The 16,516-nt window shown below is 39.1% G+C and overlaps 1 protein-coding gene across 19 annotated transcripts in view; it reads right to left on the reverse strand.

Annotated features, from left to right (window-relative positions):
- elna (elastin a) overlaps nt 1-14,651 on the reverse strand; it is a 48,809-nt gene extending 34,158 nt beyond the window's left edge. For 15 of the 19 annotated variants that reach the window (XM_087172507.1, XM_087172509.1, XM_087172508.1 and 12 more), the window contains exons 1-5: nt 14,368-14,649; nt 3,952-4,020; nt 3,608-3,655; nt 2,272-2,358; nt 1,798-1,824 (exon numbers count right to left, since the gene is read on the reverse strand). In XM_087172507.1, the coding sequence (XP_087028633.1) occupies nt 1,798-1,824; nt 2,272-2,358; nt 3,608-3,655; nt 3,952-4,020; nt 14,368-14,443 (307 nt within the window). In that variant the 5' untranslated portion in view covers nt 14,444-14,649. Of the gene's footprint in view, nt 1-1,797; nt 1,825-2,271; nt 2,359-3,607; nt 3,656-3,951; nt 4,021-14,367 lie in introns of all 19 variants that reach the window. The other 4 variants (XM_087172498.1, XM_087172496.1, XM_023400876.2 and 1 more) reach the window with 4 other exon arrangements.
- Nucleotides 14,652-16,516: the final 1,865 nt, after the last annotated feature.

The following is a 16,516-nucleotide window of genomic DNA, read 5'->3' on the forward strand; positions in this document are numbered from 1 at the left end:
AATAAAACAGGGTCAATGATTTTTCATGTGCTGGTTGAAAATCATTTCTTCTATGTTTGGTTATGTTTGTGTTTTATGTTTATTGAGAGGCTTACCCACTTGTGAATTGAAGATGTACATTTGGTTTTTTTTTTTTTTTATATATTTATTTTTGGGCATTTTTGCCTTTATTTTCGATAATACAGCGACAGATCAGTCAGGAAAGTCAGGGAGAGAGAATGAGGGGATAACATGCAGCAAAGGGCCGTGGGTTGGATTCAAACCCATGGCCGCTGCAGTTAGGACATGTGGTATATGCGCTACCAGAGGCGCCACGAAGATGTGCATTTGTGTTGCAAATTTCATACTTGTGAGGTATGTAGAAAGTTCTCATATCCAAATTTGGATCACTTCAGGCAATATTCCTCTGATGGAATAGAAATCACTGATATGAAACGTCAACACTGATGGGAACCTACATTCAGTGATTGCTGAACATGGTTGTAGTCATGAAGCGGAACATCTTATAACCCCTTAGTGAAATTAAGTCTCTTCTTTTGTTTCAGAAATCTGTTGAACCTTAGCTGACCCCTAGCTGTTCACTGTGTGTTCGGTTTTTATTTGCTTGTTTTTACACTCAATAGAGATTAGTTTGGAATGTGGAAAGGAACACCCAGAACCAAATTTAAGAAATAAGTCAAGGAGCTGCTTTTAACATCGATTGCTTCCCTTTTTCTCAATAACGTAATTTCTGCCATATATGCCTGGTGAGGAGAGGGAGAACTTGAAGGCATACAAAAGCCTGGGGATTATTTCCCAAGTAATGCTCTGCTGAGCCCAGCCAAAATCAACTTCCAGCATATACTGGATATTAGGTCATTTTCACACCATGGCTCTCCAGGAACTCTTGTTTGAGGGCGGCGGTGTGGCACTCCAGAGGGACCCTTCTGTAACAGGCTCCATGAGTTATCAGGACTATAAGACGATTACTTGATTCCTTATCTTTCTAAACACATAGAGGTAAGCTGAGATTGTATCAGCAGTGCTTACGGAAATTAAATGATGGCTAAACATTACTAAAGCTCCAATACAGTGCAGACTGAAATACAGCAAAGGAAAATATTTACTGTACGGTATCGGAGACACGGCCGTGGTAAATTTCAACACGGAGGTTTCCAGATATTGTAAGGGTCTAACATTACAATAACATTAATCAGTGCTCTGGCACCATTGTTTGGCTGGCGTTGATGGCCGTTTTCACTCTGCCAATCATCACTCATTAATACAGCTAAGGTGTAGGAGTGGAAGAATCTATGTAAGGTCCCACCTAGACAGGACGCCCTTAACAGCTGCCGAGCCAGTGTAAACCAACCCTGACGAAAACACTGGGGTGATAAGAAAAACTTGGTGACAACCAATCAAAGGACTGTTTCTCTTTAGCCATGGCTCTGTGTCTGTACATGTCTCCCTATTCTGTTGGTGTGCTGGCGTTATGCAGACTATACATTAACCTACTTCATCCACCCATAACAATACACTGCACACTGTTTCCTTCCTTTCAAGGCACTTATATGTATTGCATAGGAATTGTCCATGTTGTAAACAAAAGAAATCTGTTCGCCTCTATAACAGAAGTGCTATACAGCAGAGCTCTATATTGTAAACGGAGCAAGAACACACTACATCTTCAAAATATTTCATAAAACTGTTTCACAAGAAAGTTTTGATATATTTTATTATGTTATTTTCAGTATGTAAATGTGACATTAAAACCTGCCTATTCTGTATGTAATAACAGATGTAAATGTTCCAACTTACCTGGTTTAGGGGCCTTTCCACCTTGTCCTGTTGGGTGAAAACAAAAGAAAAGCATGTGTTACAGCTACAGTTTTTTTCAATTTCTCAAACATTATGAAATAGACTGCTACAATCTTTTTTTAACATTACTTCTTCCTGCATTTTCACCTTTATTGGACAGTTGGTAGTGAAGCCGACACAGAAAACAAGGGGGAGAGAGGTGATTATTACTTTCAACAAAGGTCCCCAGACAGAATCGAACCATGGACATTGTGGATTTGTGGCAGTGGAACAGTTTGTATACCAGGGTACTCCAACAGCTACAAATGTTTGTCAAACATTTGTCTTTCCAATTGTGCCTGTTTTTGATTAATGACACTAAGATACTGAAAAAAGCAGCCTGAATATAAAAAATGAGAACAGCTACTCACTCAGCTGTTCACTGTTTGGCTTTCTTAAAACAAAAAAAAAGTTTTAGTTTTTTTATGTTCCTACCTGCAATGCCCAAGCCACCAGGCCCAACACCCCCTGGCACCAAACCACCTGGTCCCACACCATGGCCTCCACCTCCATAACCTCCTACTGTCAGGGATAAACAGAAACAGGTATGAATGTGATCAATGCAGCCTCATTATCATTATTGTTGTCAATATTCAGCATCATCAAGGGGAAATTTCATGAATTTCCCCTAGGGGATAAATAAGTATCTATCTATCTATCTATCTATCTATCTATCTATCTATCTATCTATCTATCTATCTATCTATCTATCTATCTATCTATCTATCTATCTATCTATCTATCTATCTATCTATCTATCAATCAATCATCCGCTAACATTTTTAATATCATCATCGACATGTCCGACCTTATCATCATTATGCATTGTTAAACTCACAACAGAGGTCGTATGAGAGAAATGTGTAACCAATTTCCAAGCCTCAAACCATATAATGTTTTCCAGTAAACTGGCTCACCAACAGTGGTTGGCCCCAAACGCATTGTTTATTGCCACAGTCAGATACCTAGAATTTAATTATTCTTAGCTTGTGGTGGTTTGACAAGAGAGTCTCACCATGTATTTCTCCCAGAGCTGTCCATATCAAAGCAAAGAGTGTTGAAGAGTGAGTGTGAATTGGTCTTTAGGACAGCAATCTGTTTACTTACACATCCAACTAACAACTTTCAACTCGCAATTCAAGTCTCATCACGGCTTTAGTACCCCTAGCTTAAAAAAAAGGCACACTGGGTAAAACTTGTTCAGCAAATGAGAGCTGAAGCTGTGCCAGGACACTGCATATAGCTGGTGAACTGCTGCTGAAGTGGACTGTGCTGGCATCTGCTATGCATGTGTGAAATGACAAACACCAGATAGAATATCTGTGGCTGTGCATTAAGCCCAATTGAGGTAACAGACATTTGAACAAACAATCAGAACCCTGAGAAAGCAACACTGCTGTCATGACTGAGAGGTTATTATATGGAGAACATTTAATTTATAATAAGTTAACATAAACATTTCACATATGAACTTCTGCATTTAATTAAAGATCGGCCTGGAATAAATAACCATAAAGCAATGAGTTAAACAAAACATTTAGTTTATCATGAATGCACATTGGTCCATCCACAAATCAGGTATCAACTGATGATGAGGCTAAAGAAATTTTACAATTTAATTTACGATATAAAAATCAAACAGGTTTAGTTTCCTCTTTCCAGTTCACTGACACATTAGTGCATGAACCAATTTGTGATAAACCAGATGTGATTCTTAAAAATGAAATTTATGTACAGGGAAAATCATAAATCTAATGTCCCTTCTACTCACCTGCAGCTTTAGCTGGTTTATAGCCTGCAGGGACTCCTCCAGCAGCCCCTTGTAAAACAACAATCAGAGTATTGAGTTATGGTATGCCTATATGCAGTGATGTAATGGACAACTGGCCAGTTCATCATTACACCATATGACCTTCACGTTTTGTAAATATTTTTCTTTTAGTTCATATTAAGATACTTTCATACTGGTGTTTTGTTTTAGTGAAACTTCTGGTCTGCAGTAGTATCATTTTACTCTTCTACCTCTGCTAATGATAAGCAGACTTTGTTTGTTGTGGCTGCATTCTGGATTATTTTTGTATAATATGTCCAGACAGTCATTGGAGGCTTTGTTACCTGGAAAGAATCCAGTTCCTGTTCCAGCACCTCCTGGTCCAATCCCAGCACCAGGTGGTACATAGACACCTGGAACACACAACAGACACAACAAAAGGTCATGACCAACATGGGTAACACAAGCCAAAACAGTTTTCTGCCATTAATGTTTTTTTTAATTTTTTATTGCATCACTTGCAACAGCATTTCTAAACAATGACCCCATTTATTAGACAAACATTCTCACACATTCATCATCTGTGACCCAGACTGCGCAAATGAAATCTGTCCTTGACGCACACATCTGCCCCAGGTCATGGAGGTGATGGGGCGCACATTGAAACATGAACACAGCAGCTCCAGACAGAGCCAGAGTGAAACCACAAAAAAAGAAAAAGAAAAAAAAAACTTTATAGGCTTGATTAAGAGAAACTTCCAATTGTTTTCATTCTGATGAGGTATTGCAGTTGGAAATCTTCTTTCAGAAAGCTGCTGCAACACTGTGGACACCGTCAACCCCCACCGTTATCCCCTAGCCTCATTGTCTAGCAGACTTCTGGCTGCAAACCAGAGTAACTCCTGAGATGGTCGTTCTGGATCCCAGACATGGTGGCCTCATGTGTGCAAAGAACAACAACAGAAATAAAAGAAAGGGAGGATGAAAAACTGACTCCAGTTGTTCTGGGACGACTAACAGCTAATTCCAACGGGACCACTGAGCTAAGGCAAAAAATTACAAAGTTATATTTTTTGAGGGGAAAACCTGGTTTATATCATAAAATAGAGAGATCAGGGCTGCAGGACCACGATGATTATGTTTAATGGTTCTTACATGTGTTGGGAGGCCAATTAATTTAAACCACATGTCAAAAGCATTCATGTGTTTATTAGCGAATACTGTGTGAACACTGCACTTTGAATTCTGTCCACTGAGTGTGGCCATTAGGGGAAGAACATTACAAGGTATTACTGTCCCATCTAGTAGAATGAAAATTCACAACACATGCCACTGAAAAATGCCAAACAGTAACATTCCATTGCATTGAAGATGGCTCTGACCTTTTCACTAATAAGTTGTGACATATTTATTGGGTTTGTGCCACAATAGAATCAGTTTTGTTTCTATTGTAGAGCCAAGGTCAAGAAAACGAGCAGTCAGTGCCAATCCATGCAGGAAACCAATGAAATGCAAAATCCAACAAACATACCCTGAGAATCAACTGTTGGATGGGTTTGTGAAGATATTGTGACATATACAGCATGCTAACAATATTTGAGTGAAAAAGTGTGTGATGACTGATTCGTAAAGAAAATGAGCCATGAGGAATGATATTTTCTGTCATGCCTTAAAAACCTGAGAGTCTACACTGCAGAATCAAGTGTTGATATAAGCGTGAGTTGTTTATGTTGAATTTAGCAAGGACAACAGAGCCATATTTACTTACATACTCCAAAACTGAACTCAAAATCTGATTGGAACCGGGTAAAAACTTTTGTCTGTTTTTGTTTAAGAGGAAAATTCTTTTCTTCTTGACCAAAAATGGTCATCTGCAATGCAGGAGAATTAGCCATATCATGTTTTTTTTTCAGCGCCAGCATAAATGGGAACAGTTATTGTTCTCCATGACTCCATGAATGAACAAATGGACAGATGAGAGGGAGGCTGCCTTTTAACTCATCCTGACTGGGAAGATCATGGAGCTGGACGATGGAAAAACTGATCAGATTTCTTGAGGTTTGGCCTTGTCATACTGAAGACTGAAGAAAACTCAAAATCCTGCAGGCTCAAACAAAAATTAGGAATAAATAATGTCCAGGGTTCTGTAGTTGATTATCAAATGGCTAAGTCAATGTGACTGTGTGTGCATGTGTCTGTCACTGTGCCCACACCAGTGGCTCCATGGGAGAGATCTTAGGTGCAGGCACCACACGGCGGAGGTGGAGTGATTGTTCTTAACTCTGCTCCTTCTTTTCACAATCAAAAGGAGGATTTCCTGTCTCGGCATTGCAAGCGAGGCAAGAGGGAGTGTGTGTCTGCTCCCGTTTTCCTTTTTTCTTAGAATCCCATCATGCTACTGTACCACTTTTACAGAGTTCATTAGGTTCACTGTGACCATGCGTCCAAATAAGGCACAAACTGACCTTTGCCAAGTGACCTGACCTACACCTCAATAAAATTGAAGATTTCTTCATGATTGTCCTAATTATTGCCATCATCATCATCATCACGCGCTTACGTTCCTTGTGAACTCAGCCAGGTCATGGGAATGTGCTGGAATGTGGGGGTAGGACGAGATTGACTTGTAGAGCACTAGGGATTAGACGAGGCTGAATTTATTTCTCAGTAGACTCCAGTCAAGAGTTTGCCCTGAGTGTTTGTGATATGATTAATGTTGGTGAATAACAAACAAAGAACGAAAAGATCTGAATATTTATCATCATGCGGTGACTTTTATTAGTGATCTGATCTTGCCGAACCACTGGTTAGAAGCCATTACTTACAACTATATTACTCAGCTTGGGGCAGGTTCAATCCACTGGAACACAGAAAGAAATGTGAGAGAATTTTACAACTTATAATTATCCTAGACAATGTCTAGGCTGCAGCAAGCAATAAGCCTTCTTGTTATTGATTAAATAACTGTTGTCAACTGAACTTTTTACTGTTGTGGTTTGAGCCCAGAGTTGCTCTGAGTGAATTAAGAGGGTGATGATGTACATGTACTCACAGGAATCCTGACAGTGATTTGAATTTATCATCACTCCAATTTGGACTTGAGTATGGTCCAACTGTAAGACTCACAGTGAACCGGGTGTCAGTAAACTCTGATTGCAGGCAGTCATTGGCAAAAAGGAAATAAGTCAAGCACATGGGATAGGGTACATGGTCTGGGAATTACATACTGACACTTTCTGCAATGTTTCTATTTCAATAACTATGTGTATCTAGAACAAGTGTAGGGGCTATTGTATAAATAATTTCCATGTCAAAATGTCCATATGGGTCTCACATTGATGGGCTGGAATTTTGGCCTTTCGGCCAAAACAAATGTGTTGTCATGTGGGCTATAAAGTGGGGTCTGTTTGGGAAACCCTCGGCCCCAGGTACAACATCTGTCTGCTGCCATGTGGAATAACCATTGGTTATCATAGGTTAGTGAAAAAAAAAAAAAAAAAATCTATTCATTTTCTTTTTATATTCCCATTTTTTCCCCAATCCCCCACACACCATGGGGCCAGTGGATGGATCCCATCTTTAGCTCATGTTTTAGAGGCTTTGAAATTGCATGCAAAGTTGAAACATGTCATGAGACACGTTTTAATACATGGACTTCAAAAACTTTTAGACGTGGTGTGATTGTTTAAGAAGTCAGGTAGCAGGTGAACCAACCAAAGTGACGTGGTGGCCGGGTTAACACACATTTTGGTGCTTGTGCCTGGAACTGAGTACCCCATCGAGTGAAAATCTGAGATGAATTCAACATTTTTAATTGTAATTTAGTACTTTTTTAGTCTGGAATTGTTATAATTTACTATAATATATGCCCACTTTCCCTCAGCCTGTATTACCTTCATATATCTTAATGATTTCCAACAGAATCCCTTAGCAAACCTCAGAAAATATTATGAACTGTTACTGATCTAGGGTTTTAGATAAAGACAGTAATAGCCATCGCCCAGTAAGAAAGTTTTTACTTACAATGTACACTCTCTCGTGGCTGCAATGCATTATAGTCTTTTAAAACTTCTGGAAATTAAACTCACTTGTTGCTCTTTCACAAATTTCACCATCACGAGACATCATCTGTGTCTCACAAATCATATACAGGGCTAAGAAAAATATTCCACCAAACAACATGTGGCCGGAAAGTTTCTACATTTTAGGGAGAATTTTTTTCTATAAGAGGGGAAATGATGTCACCACTCAACACTTTCACATCATTATTAAATCCCAAATCTAACAAGGCAGGACACTTGCAGAGAAATTTCATAATCAGAATTCAGCTTCAAGAGCATTCAAATTTTTGTTTATACAACACAACGAATACAATGCCTGAAAAGCTCAAAGGATTAGATAAAAAAACATTTTCATACACAACATATGTGTATGTGTATGTGTTTTGGTTTCTTCAGTTCCCTTGTTTTGAATTTTGATAAAATGACGTAGCTGACCAGACACAAGCTAACAGGTGAAAAGGACTGTTTCCAGCCCTTTGTATGTTTAGTTTTTCATAATGTCATGTTTTGAATGTCGGCCTGGAAAGTAGGAAGTGACATGTTTATCAACTGTTTCACTGGGAGGGATCATTTATTTGATATTTTGCCTGAGCATCAATACAGGCGATACAGCCAACAAAAAAAAAAAAAAAAAAAGTCTGATTCATAAATTTATCTACAAATTACCCTCTAAGTGGAAAATTTACACTGGCATAAAACACTTCATTTTATGGGGGATATGGGTTACTGGGCCCACAAATAATGAGTGAATAGCAGAGACGTTAGGAAACTGTAAGTCAGAACTTGTTTTGTTATTGAATCAAACCAAAGCTGGTGACGGGTTTTTCCGTAGTACCTCCCATGTTAATGACAGTTTTTACAATTGCTCTTTGTAACTTGAAAAAGTTTAGTTTTACCTCATTTACAACAAGCTGGTGAGTAATGTGACATTTCCACAACCCTGTGCTGCGGTTGTTTAATAATTGGTCTTTTGCTAAATAATTCAATGCCGAGTTGATGGAACATGCATGGTAATTAGGCCTGAGAGTACAAACACAACACCAACACATGCAACCTCACAAAAGTTAACTATGGCATTCCCCGTCCTTTACAAAAGACTTACAAGAACATTACCATTTGTGATCACAGTGCTGTGCTCCACAGTCCTAAGAAAAACTACTCAATGTGCTTTAGTCACCTGATATTTTCACATTTCTGCACCACTATTCCCATCTCTTTCGATAAAATCAAAAATGTTTTGACAAACTAACAACTGTTTGCATTCAGTTGTATCCAAAACCACTGTCCCAGAAAAGAAAGTTTGATTCTGTCTTTACGGAAAGCTTTCATAGTGCAACCTCAAGCAACAGAGCAGTGGAGCAAACACTGTGGTTCCTGGCACACTTACTTGTCCCGTTATCAGACATGTGACAGCTGGCTTACTATCAGTCACCCATTGAGCTGTCTTTTTTCCACAGCATGTTGGAGGGCGGAGGAGGAAAGAGTGAGGACCATCTCCAAAAAAAAAGGAAAAAGGAAAAAAAAAAAAGAAATTAAATGGGAAAATTTAAAAATTTAAAAACTTAAAAACGTATTCTTGCATCCACCCCACCTGACTTCACCGCCTCTTTCTACACTCTCCCTACCTTGTCTCAGTGACACTTGTGTAAAGCAGAACAATGTGAGGTACGGTATGCACTGGCAAACAAGCTCACAGCCCGCGGGTGGCAATATTTTAATGTCCAAGAAGACCTGATTGTAATCTTGTCAGTGCTCGCCTTTGGGTGTCTTGAGTGAAGCCTTCCCACTGGAAACTGACGGGATCATTACAACATTCGGAGAGACATTCTTTGAGGGTTTTGGAACAGCAGTGCGCTCTCCTGTATAAATATTTCAGAGCTGAACATGACTAATGAATACGCCATGGTTGAAGATAACCATCAACCATGTGAAATCACTAAACGCCAGTGGAACAAACAGTTCATATTATGACTGTATTCCAGAAACTGATTTATGTGATAATATCATACAGTAGAACTGACACAGTTAGGGGTGCAATGTTAAAAAGCCCATGAAGGACTACATTCACTACACACTGCACAGTTTTTGCTGGTGCATATGTGACATGTCAGACAAAATACAATGTACTGTTGTTTTTTTTCTCAAAAATAAATGTGAAATTAACTGATGTGACTGATAAACGTCTACAATATTAAGTAGAGGACATAAATCACGTTTTTGTTTTCTAAAATGGTGAAGTTGTGCTTTGGAATGAACTCTGGGAATGGCGAAAAACAGTGTGACCGAATGAAAAATCATTAATCATATTTATGAATAAGATATTGACATTTCCTCTTTACCTTTATCCTGGCAAGGACAAAAGCAGTTTACAGAGTTGAAGGGGGAAAGCATAAATAAGTGATTTATGTTAAAGAGGAAGAAATCTTCACAATCAGTCTAGAGACACTGTGTCGGAACTGGAGATGTTCTGCAGTAGTTTTGTTTCTAAAATCTAACAAAACACTTATAAACATGCAGTTTTGTTTTGTTTAGACCAACTGATTGATGCAAAAGGCCTTAAGATGTCATGTTAACCCCACCCCCTGCCTCAAAAAAAATACACTGAAACTAATACAACACAGCATACAATGTTTTCATGCCAGAGGATTTTGATTAAATTGACGTAATGTGTTTAATCAGAATTTTATTTTCTTACCATCTACTCTCATCAGTTATGGTTTTTTATTAGAAAATATTTTTATACTAACGTTGCTCTCATGCTGTCATGTAAACCTAGAAAAGCTTGGACATCAGCACACAGTGGTGGGTCAAGATGAAAACATTCCTGACAGGAGCCATTTCAGATTGCTGGCCCAGTGAGACTGCTCCTCGCAGCTCACAGCCTGGTGAGGGCTGCTTACAGAGTGGCTGGAATGAATCATCTGAGTTAATGTGCTTCTTTGTTGAAAACTTGGCACCGGTTGAGAGCAGACCAAACATCTGACTGGGAGATGCTAGGACTGACATTTATCCACAACCACAGAGCAAAAGCTGAACAAATTATTAACTGATATGTGTTTCCAGCAATACTGAGGACCCGCTACTATGCGACAGTAACGGTGCATATGAATCTACATATGTAAAAGTGACGCATCGTAAACATGTTGGATCGCTAATCAATGAGTCAATCATCCATTTGTGAAGGGACAGGACGGACAAGGAGATTGTAAAAATGCTTTGTATATTGCTAAGGAGTTACACCCTAGATACTTGGAGTTCAGTCCCTTAGAATTACGTTTCTATTAAAACAACTCATCCATCCCAATCCTCCGGTCCCAACAACAATCTTAACAGTAGTTACAGTAAAAATGGTGATAGGAAAACCTGTTGGCCAAAATGTTAGTAATCGTTTCTGGCTAGGAGCTTTGATGCAGAGTGTGACTTTCAAGCCAGGCAGCATGCTTTGATGTAAAACTGCAAACCGCGGATGGAATTGTCCAATCTCCTAACGCTTTCCCAGGACGTGTGCCAGAGCGAGACATGAATGCATGGAATAACAGCTCTTTCACAATAGCAAACCTTAGTCAGTTGGTGCTTGTAACGAAAGAGGTCCTACCCAAATGAGTACTAAATGAGGTCACCTCACTGCAAATTACACCAAACCATTCAAAATCAACAAATTAAAATGCCTTTGTGGGTCCAACATTAAAGAAGCTGGAGAAATTGGACAAAAACCTCACTGAAGCAAAACGTCTGCGTCTTGCTCAGACAGTACTTAAAATGGTCTAATACTTTAACTGCAGTGTAGAGTTGTTGAGCACTGGGATGACTATGTGTCACATTAATCCAGCATGCTGTGGCTGGCACTCAACCTTGCCAGAAGAGGGATTAGCGCCAAAGAGGTGTTCACAGCACACGCTACCAATAAAACCTGAAGCACCACTTCTTTGGGGAATCAAGACAATCAGTTTAGGTATCTACCAGTAATGGTTGTGCAATGCTGCAATTCATCACCAGTGTTTTGTGACAGCCAAAGCCCGCCATCCAGTCTGCACTGATTTAGTTTAACTTCACCTACAGTCGGGCGAGTGTCACTGATTAATGTATTAAATTCCTCTGAAGTCTTGCTGCTGAACCTAGCCAATGCCAAATGAGGCAAACTGGCTTCCAGTTATACTAAAGAAAAAATCACACAACCTCTTTAATTCTTTGGAGACGGTGAAGGAACAGAGCAGCTATTTTCCCTCTTCATCTCCCATGAGTCTCTGCCCGTCAGAATTGTACCATTAACTGTGTCTGTCATAAAAGCTAAACTAATGACTTTGGCACAAGTCCACCAATTGGTTATTGGGGATTTCTGAGGGATTAGAACATACTGTATGTCAAGTTAAGAAACAGAAGAATGGGATACATGACACGCTCTCAAAGTTGGTGTCATTTCGCAACAAATCTGCGAGGACCTTATGAGCTGTTCAGTTTTCCTTTTATTAGGGCAGTGACGTATAAGCCCGATTAAATTCCTAGGTTGAGGAATCTATTCAAAGAATTTTATCAGCCGTCGTAGGCCTGGGTTTGATTCAGTTATAATATGTAGCAACATGAAATAGAGACCACTGAGTCCAAGCTGCATCAACACAAATTTATTTTGATAGGAAGAAACATCCAACTCGCGTTTATCCATGTTTGTTTGTGGAATGTAAAATAAATCTTCCTCCTTCAACGTACAAAGGGATAAATAACAAACATACCTGCACATGGTCAAAGGGTAACATGACAGCGGACATATTTATTAACAAACGCCTTCACAGATGTGTCCTCTGGGACCATAACTCATTTACACTTGTGGATGGAAAACATTCAGCACTCCATCATAATTCAAGGGGTGATTTTTCGCCAGGTGATTTCTGCGCAGACGCATCAATTGAATGGTTGTGTGTTAATGAGGTTCATGTTACTCACAGATAATTTCACTTTGGAACAAGCCGAGAGTGTTTTTTTATTTCCAAGTTAGAGTGCACAGACACAGATGGAACTAGTTTGAATGCCACAGAAATGTTTGATATGGATGGATTCAACACTGGAGATCAAAGTTGCCCTCCTAAGCCAGTGCTGATATTTGTTGGCTCCTTCACCTGCTATATATTTTTGCCTGAATGCACCTTGAAATCTCAACTGAAATGTGGCTGGCTAAGAGAAGAAAGGATAAATCTGCTATAAGACAGAGAAAAGAAGGGCAAAGAAATTTTTAGATAATAAAATCTAAGACCTGACAAAGAAAGACTTGACTTTGTCAACATGATCAAATTAGACTAGGCCAACAAGCGGTTAGGAAAAGTGAGGCTTTATATGGACAAAGTATTCCTTTTAGGAATCTAACAATCTAACAATAATGCATCTGAGAGGACACTTGTACACTGGAAGATAAGGAAATTAAACAGCTGTGACTTTTACGCAAATAAATACAACAGAGTAGGTACTTGACTCCAGCAAACCCAGGCACAGATGCTAAACATGTTTTCCAGTTGGGGGCTGAATAATTCTGAGAATCTCAGCCAAAACACAGACCAAGAACCAAATCAAAGCAATGAAGGAATGGGAGAAAAAGCAAACACACAGGCTGAATGAAAGTGGTTGGAAAGGCATGCTCACTACCTCTTTCTTACTTTCTGTCTGTCTGAAACAGACAAGCTACAACTTTAAGCTGCACTTGAAACTATCCCCTAAAATCTACATGTTGTTACTCTAACTTCAAGAGAAGACCAAGTCGAAGCTGTCAAAGTGACATTAACATACTGTGTGCTCCCTGTCCAGCAGGGAGTTCATCAGGGGTGAATTTAAACTGTGGTTTGTGAGTGGGAAGAAGGAGCAGCTGGAACCTTCACTTCCTGACATGTTAAAGGATAGGGTCTGCAGCCATGTAAACATACACTATGTACGCATATGTGTGTGTATGCAATTTAATTGTCTGAAATATATTGAAAACACCAAGAGAAACTAGTATAGAGGATCAAAAAAAATGAATGGATGCTTAGTTTAGAATTTAAAATTAAAATTAAATTGTGCACACTACTAATAATGACCAGTTAGCACTATCATAAAAGTTAAGATGAAGAGTTACCTCTTACTTTTAAACCTAATGACAATATAAAGCCATGGGAAACAAATATCTGGTAATGCTGTGGACAGTACTGAACCTCACTTTTAAGACCAGAAATGGACATTTAAATATGATGCAAAGAACTATTTTCTTTCTATCTATTGTAGCATCTTCTTCAGCAGTGGTGCAGAAGCTCAGTCACTCTAAACAGTCTTTAATTTTCATGACTGTAGCATAGAGATTTCATATAACCAATTTATTTAAATCACCAAAACCAAAAATACATAGCCACGCAACTGCAGAACTGTCCTTTCAAAGTTATAACTGGGATTAAGCCAAAAGAAACAATTAAACAATCAAAGTTAGCACTAACTTTATTTCATACAAATTTACACTAAGTTACCCTGCAACATATAAATATGGTTTATATATCACATAAAACATTTCAATTAAATAAGTGAAGTATTATAGCTGATAAGCCTCAGCAAACTTTTAATTACTTAAAAACTTCAGTTTTATGTCTCTGAGGGACAAAAAGGAATAGACACAAAATTGCACCTGTTCTAAGTCCATGATTGGTGCAGCAAAGATCACGGCTCAGTACACCTGTGACATACACTTACCTCCTTGAAGAGAGGGCTGAATCAGTGCTAAGAGGAAGAGTCCACAGAAGAGCAACAGAATGTTTCTGTTAGCCATCTCGCTCCAAAATGCACCACCCCTCTCCCGATCAGCTGGTTTTATTCTCTTCTAGCTAATTACCACTAGCCTGAAGTTGGGGAAAAGGTGAAAAAAGGGAAAAGATATGAGACCTGACGTAATTAAGAGAGGGCAAAGACTCTGGTTCAATGGATCACGTTGCTTTTTTTCCTCCTCTATGTCTGGTGTTGCTGTTTTTATTCTGGTCACTCCTGCCAACAGTACAGACACTGCTGCCAGCAAGGAAAGAGAGAGAGAGGGAAAGAGACACACACACAGAGGGGGAGAGAGAGAGAGACAGCCCCCCCCCCACTCTCATCCAGAAGGAATTGAACTGTCTGCCAAGCATTTGCATGGATACGGAGCGTACTTATCTGTAAGAGTCAAGAGGGAGACTGAGGAAGAGCAAAAACCACATACCCAGATAATTACCTCTTCTCTAAGGCTCTAATTTCCAGCTGGTTATTTTTCAACACAAGCAGTGACATTAGTTTTTACTGTTTCTCTTGAGCAATTCATCCTAAAAACTTTGAGGTAGAATGAAAAGAACACAGAAACTAACAGCATGTGTGCACAAAATATCAGAACAAGATATTACAAAGTCACTGGTTGCATGAATAAGTGGGAAATGCACAGTGCACAGCGCCCTGCAGTTCATGTGTGGAAACCTTTCACAGTGTGAAGAAAACTGTCAGCATCACCATAGACTGTGTACAAAGATGGACTTGATGATGTCACCCATAGGTTTCTGAAGAGCGGTCTTGAACATAACTTTAAGCCGTAGTAAAATTTAAACCGTTGAGTCATTTAGAAATTAGCCCCCTGTACAGTTACCTTGGTAACTGAAGGGGGAAATTATCTAAACAAACCAAAACTGTTTTTTGTACCACGCTGTAAACATGTTTATTTCTGCTGTAAAGTTGGACATTTTAAGCTGCGATTGACTCACTTTTAGAGCCAGCCTCATGTGGCCATTTGAGGAACTGCATTTTTCAGCCCTGTAGGTTGCCACCTGCTCCACGGTTGCCATCTTGGCAGTGCCTGACTCAGCCTAACTCCCAGCTAATCCAAAAATGGACATGAATTTGCCCATTTTCTGATTAGCCGGGAAGTTTCCCCCCATAAAGTTGCCACAAAGGCGGAAATTAGCTAAACAAACATAAACATTCTTTGTACGAGGCTGTAAACATGTTTATTTCTGCAGTAAAGTTCGGCATTTTAACATGGGAGTCGACTTGCTTTTGGTGACACCATCAAGCGGACATTTGAAGAACTGTTTTTGGCACTTCTGTGCTGGCTTCATCTTTCATCCCCAGAGGTTGCCGCTTGGCAAGGATCAGCCTCAGTCCATTCTCCACTTTAGATAGTTCTAGTGACTGCTGGAACTCTACTTGTGTTGACATGAGCTGGCCGATTCAGCCCTGGACTATCAATCATTGTTCTCTACAATTTTTTCCACAACCAGTCCTCCTGATGTGCTTTGAACAATGACTGCAGAGTAGAGATCAAAAAATCCTGCTTATGGTTTGAATATTTATTTTATGGCTTTCTATGGTCAGAGCTTAGCCTAATATGCCAAAACAATTATGGCTGTGCATCAGTGATCACCTGTATCACCAGAGCAACAAAGGCTATTAGACCTTTATTTTCCACATGAATAAACATTTTTGTCACATGCTGGCAACAATACTGTCTCCTAGAATTCATGTTTATCTAAAACTAATTTGTAACACCAAATACATTTCAAGGGAGCATATTTCTGACCCGATTCCAATTTCTATTAATGTAATAAGGAAATGTTGTTGATCTTTTGGCAAGTTGCAAATATTTATATATATATATATATATATATATATATGTGTGTGGATACTGAATGTCTCAGTAAAATGTTCACAGACAACATATATATTTTCTGCTGAACTATCAAATCTTAGTACAGTACAACATCCACTTGTAGTGACTGCAGCATTATTAAAGTTTTATGGTTTAGACACTCGCAGCACTCGGTTAAGGTTATGGAAAGATCCTGGTCTGGCTTAAAACAGAAAAATTCACCAGTGACTTCCACAACAT

Source organism: Seriola lalandi, unplaced genomic scaffold (assembly GCF_002814215.2).
Source record: "Seriola lalandi dorsalis isolate HSWRI2012SDOR001 ecotype SW California unplaced genomic scaffold, Sedor1 jcf7180002053065, whole genome shotgun sequence".
NCBI classification, from domain to species: domain Eukaryota; kingdom Metazoa; phylum Chordata; class Actinopteri; order Carangiformes; family Carangidae; genus Seriola; species Seriola lalandi.